Source organism: Anabas testudineus, chromosome 23 (assembly GCF_900324465.2).
Source record: "Anabas testudineus chromosome 23, fAnaTes1.2, whole genome shotgun sequence".
In the NCBI taxonomy this organism is placed as follows: domain Eukaryota; kingdom Metazoa; phylum Chordata; class Actinopteri; order Anabantiformes; family Anabantidae; genus Anabas; species Anabas testudineus.
In genome coordinates, this window is record NC_046631.1 from 3926135 (window position 1) to 3931134 (window position 5000).

Here is a 5000-nt window from a genome sequence, read left to right on the forward strand (position 1 = left end):
ACGCATGCGCCCGCGTTGCCATGGTTACATGAACGCTGGAGAGTTTTCAACATGGTGAGTTAAAACTGAAGCTGTATGACGCTAAATATACACTTTTTATTCAACAAAAGCTGATCAAATAAGGTTCACTTATAGTTATAAAACATAGAAAGCGAGGCTAAACATGCCATCGTACCTTATGTGATAGTAAACAGTCTATTTAGTTAACTAGCGTCAGTTAGTTACAATGCTTAGCATGCGAGCTAGCTCTATGTACCCTTTGTTTACTTGCTTTTCATGTTACTTAACTCAATGATGCCACATTTAAAGCATGTCATTCTTTAACTTTCTCTCTGTTTTCTCTTCTGAATGGTAGCCCCCCAAGAAAGGAAAGGTATGAGCAAGCGGCAGTCAGTACATCCACTCTTTTATACTTATAGTTTGTGTGTAGATAGATGTGTTTGCAGTCAGGTCAGGTGTAGAGTATACCAACCTCACCCTCTTATGACTCAGTCACTGTCACCCTGTCCTCAGAAATGCAGCCACTACCGAATAGAGTGAGTAGAGTTGCCCCTACTAATCATAAATTTATGATGTTTTGCTTGTCTGAAGTCATCCAAAAAGGGTAAGCTGTCTAAGACTCAGAAGTTGAAGCAGCAGCAAGAGGAGGAGGAGAGGAAACTGCAGGAGGAAGGTGACTACATGATCTAACTACATTAATCTCTTTTTAGCTTCTAGGAATTAGATTAGATTAGATCTTTACAGTTTTAAAATATGTATTGAGGCAGTGTATATGTCATATATATGTCTTTGTTTTGCCTTTTAGAAGAAGCGCGGCTGCAGGCTGAGAAAGAAGAGCAGGAAAGACAGGAAAGAGAGAGAAAGGAAAAGGAGTTGGAAGAGCTTGAGTTAAAGGTGAGATGTCTTAATGAAATATACTGTAATGCCATGTCATCTGCAGAATCTGCATCCGTCTTGTTGCCCTGTGTCTACAGTGTTCACGTGTCTTTTGTTGACAGGACAGGGAGCGCAGAGATGATGAGCTGAACGAACTCCGCCATCTGCTGGAGGAGAATCATGCTGCAGTAACCAAATGGAAAGCTGATGCTGTGGAGAAAGCCAAGGTGTGTGTTAATATTAACTTTTGGCTCCTGTTTAGACTGAAAAAAATACAAAATAATATACTAAATTCTAAAAATTACTCATAACATGGTTTTTGTGTCCAGTGGGAGAGGTACATGCGCTGTGATGGCACCCCGGACCCAACAGTACAGAAGGATATTAACACATACATCACCTTATGGAAAGACGACCCAGAGGTCAACATCACACCTGTGCTCCAGCAGTGTAATCTTGCTATTCGGGTCTGTAAAATTAGTGGAGCGAACATTTTTTTTTTTAAATTATGAATTTATGCATTATTTATCAAACTAAATACCAGCAAATTCATTTTGTCCCTGGCTTTGTAGCTGGTAGAGGAGCTGGAGCAACTGCTCAGAGAAGCTGCAGATCCACAAGAGGCCCAGATATACCAGGAGGCACTCGTCAATTTACAGGAACTAATCCACTTTAAACACCAACTCATCACTGAGGAAATCCTTAAGGTACAAAACTCATAATCATAATTTATTATTATGCGCATGGATCGCCTTTTGGTATTTTTGCAAGAGCCAAGATGAGATGTGTAATTTTTTTTATTTATTATTAATTTATTTTTTGAGGGAGTCTTTTATTTAGGGTTGTGTTTCTCCTTGGTGACAGAAAGCCAGCGCAGATATCGATACTGAGACAGGCAACATGCAAACTGTGGTCAAAGATGACAACATTACTCTGTGTCTCTGGGCCAACCTCAAGAAAAATCCAAGGTAACCTTTATTACTTTAATTAATCTTAATTATTAAACTTTTGTGTATTCTCACTACACTATAGTGTGCAAACTATACTGTATATAAATGTATATAGCAACAAAGCACAGCTATTTAGTGTTTCTAACTGGTCTATCCAGGTTTAAAGGTTTAAACTTCGAGGAGGCCAGCATGGGCTTTGAGCTTCCAAAGCAGCTGGCTGTGAGTGACATTGCTGTACAAATCCTCCACACACACTATGACCACCTGTCTTTGCTGGCTAGGATGGCCCACCAGAGAATGCACACACCCAGCCACAGGTCTGATAAAACTCTGCTAACGCCGCTATTACAGCCAGTATATTTACAGTAATCATACTGCTGCTGCTGTTGTTTGGTCCCAGGTCTCTCACAGGTGCTGACGGGATTGTGGCAGACATAGATGTACCTGAGCAGGGAGAGACAAAAGAAGACGGGGATGTGAAGGAAGATGGGGATGTGAAGGAAGATGATGAGGTGCAGCAGCAAAGAGTGGATGAGGAGGTGCACTCCATCCAAGGATCTGAAGGGCGGCAGGTATAAGAAGAAAGACTGAGCCACTGGTCTGTGATTTTTTTCAGTGGGATATTTTTATTCTTCTTGTTTGTGTATCATAGAGTGCAGCCAGTCTACAATCGAGGAAAAGCAGTCCACAGCTTACAGAAGGCCGAGCGAGCCAGATACAGACACAGATGGAAGCACTTAATGGTAAGATGCTCAACCTGGCATTTCCTGTCTGTTGATACATGTAAATCTGAACTACTGTTGTTTTTTTATTGCTTAATAACAGTTACGTGATTCTGTTTTTATTTTTCTGAGCTGAGGGGGACTTGACCTCTCCCTCAGTGCAGCTCCCAGTTATGGACCAGGGTGAGCATGTCCAGGTGGTGGACTTGATGCAATACACACCTCTTGGTGGGATCTTCTACTATGACGTGTTTTACCTTCCGCCACAGGCTTATCAGGTCAGCAGCTGGGAAATTAGACAGGTAAGTAGAAACGTAATTCAGTGTTTGTTTCTGCTTACACTAGACCCAGCTGCTCACCCCTGAAGCTGATTCCACACCATCAGGTACTGAACACAGGACTACAGGTGTTCCCCTACCCCACAGAGTCCAACGTGGGTGATGATACAACACTCAGTTGTCCCCCTATTGGGGTGTCAGTGAGACTGCCTGACTCTGTTGTCTTCTTGGAAACTCCCCAAGTGGCTCGCTGGGATGCTGCAGGTAGGAGCAACATTAACACACTGTGAAGCATCACATTCTATCAAACACTGAAAAGCAAAACTGTAACATTGCTGATTAAATCAGAAATAGCATCTCAGTTGCTCTTTACCTCTACCTGGTCCAGATAAGCAGTGGAGGATGGACGGCATCACTGATGTGTCTTATGAAGAGGAGGAGGCTAGGATCTCCTTCAAAATGGGCCATTTCCAGGCTTTTGTGCTGATGCAGAAAACATACGCCAACTTTCCCTTCCAGAACTGGGAGCTCAGGCCTATGGGCCAAGATTCTGCTGTTTTCACAGTCAAAGGAGCACTCATCAGCGTCAGTATCATGATCCAGGTATGAGACAGGAGAGCGCAGCTTACACATGGGCATTTATCATGATTAGATAATAAATTAAAATAATCTCACTAATAATAATTTAAGTTTGTGAATTTTAACAGGGTGAACAGTGTATGTTGCAGTCCGAGCAAGAAAAAGGTCTCTCTCATTTAACGGGGAAGTGGATGAGCGTCTCCGCCCTGCAGAAAACCATGGTCAATGCAGGGATCAACATTTTTGTCAATGAGTACACGGACAAATACATCAGAACGTACAACAAGGTGTGCACCTTCTACCATTTGCTGTAAGGATAGACTGTAAACAAGGTTTGGTTTTGTTTGGTTGTTGTGTTGAACAAAAGAAGTGTCAAAGTGGTAGGAAGTGGGAAGAGACACGTACATTTCCCTCCAGCCCTCATTGTAAAGGTCTGTTGTGTCCAAACGAATTCACCCACCGTAATATTTCTCAGACCAATGCATGTGTGGGACTATTTATTTATAAACCACCCACACATTATTAGAGCTGCAACTATTTGTTGAATAATTGATTTTGATAATAATTAGGTATACACTATGGATTATTTAAAACTGTAAGGAGGCATTCTGATTTTGGTTAAACTTGTTTGTAGATTAGTTCAATTTGTCCCTGTATTATGTAACACGCTGTGTGTTTTTTTTTCTGCTCTTCAGGACCCACTTACAGAACATGCAGCCTACGAACAGATGGCCCTCTTCGCTTCTGCCTGTGCTTTCTCTTGGAGCAAGTGGAATGCTAAATCTGGAGCTGAGCATCTAGTTATGCAGGTATTATCGCACAGACATGAAGCTAAGTTCATTTAGCATTATACCCATTTTCAATGTGGAATGGCTTATTCCTCTTGAATACCTTCTAGTATCATGCCGAGGTTGATTTGAGCCATGTCTGCACTGGTACTGTCAAACAAGTGTTTTTTGTGTAGTGACAGGGGCTGCACTGTATCCAGACCTTTACAGTGCCACTCAGGTGCCTCTAACACAAACAGATTTGACATTTTACAAGCCCAGTGATCAGGCAGTGCACAAAGACAGAAGTGCTTTCAGCAGCCATTTCTCACGAGAAGACAGTGAGGTTACTGGTCACCTTCACAAGTACAAAGAGATGAAATATGAGATTCAAGAAAGTCACTTCAAACTTCCTCTCATTGCTTTCTCTTTTTTTGCCAGGTCTGTGAACACCTCTGTCCCACCACAGTGCCTAAGGACTCATGGAGTCTCTACCTGCTTGGTGCTCAGAGGAGTCAGAAGCTGCAAATTACAGAGAAGAGTGAAACCTTCTCTCCAGACCATTATCCTGATAGTGAGTTTCACTCCACCTTCATCCACATGCTCCAGGACAACATGAGCCCCGATGGCATAGCTAGGACCAGAAAATCCAATTATCTATTTGTTGATACGGTACAGAGTCTGCTCTGTGCCACCAGACCTCTCATGTATTCCTAAATGTGTGACATGAACTTGGTTGCATTTTTGTAATTAACTAAATAAATTGTAAACAGTGGTAAACTTGAATTAAACATTGCTATGCATATAACACTACATCTCCCATTGTAG

General features: G+C 42.0%; 1 protein-coding gene across 5 annotated transcripts; it reads left to right on the forward strand.

The window, feature by feature from the left end:
* Positions 1-14: 14 nt before the first annotated feature.
* casc1 (cancer susceptibility 1) lies at positions 15-4963 on the forward strand. Of its 5 annotated transcripts, none has more exons than XM_026361981.1 (17): positions 15-54; positions 356-373; positions 592-673; positions 806-894; positions 999-1103; positions 1206-1343; positions 1449-1583; positions 1741-1844; positions 1985-2143; positions 2227-2398; positions 2479-2569; positions 2681-2850; positions 2934-3090; positions 3215-3429; positions 3534-3692; positions 4101-4214; positions 4614-4963. In XM_026361981.1, the coding sequence occupies exons 1-17, from the start codon at positions 52-54 to the stop codon at positions 4887-4889; spliced, it is 2187 nt and encodes a 728-aa protein (XP_026217766.1). In that variant the 5' UTR covers positions 15-51; the 3' UTR covers positions 4890-4963. The 5 variants fall into 5 exon arrangements, with proteins under 5 accessions (XP_026217766.1, XP_026217768.1, XP_026217770.1 ...); XM_026361983.1 differs by having other exon boundaries at positions 2681-2826; XM_026361985.1 differs by having other exon boundaries at positions 3534-3715; positions 4614-4744.
* Positions 4964-5000: the final 37 nt, after the last annotated feature.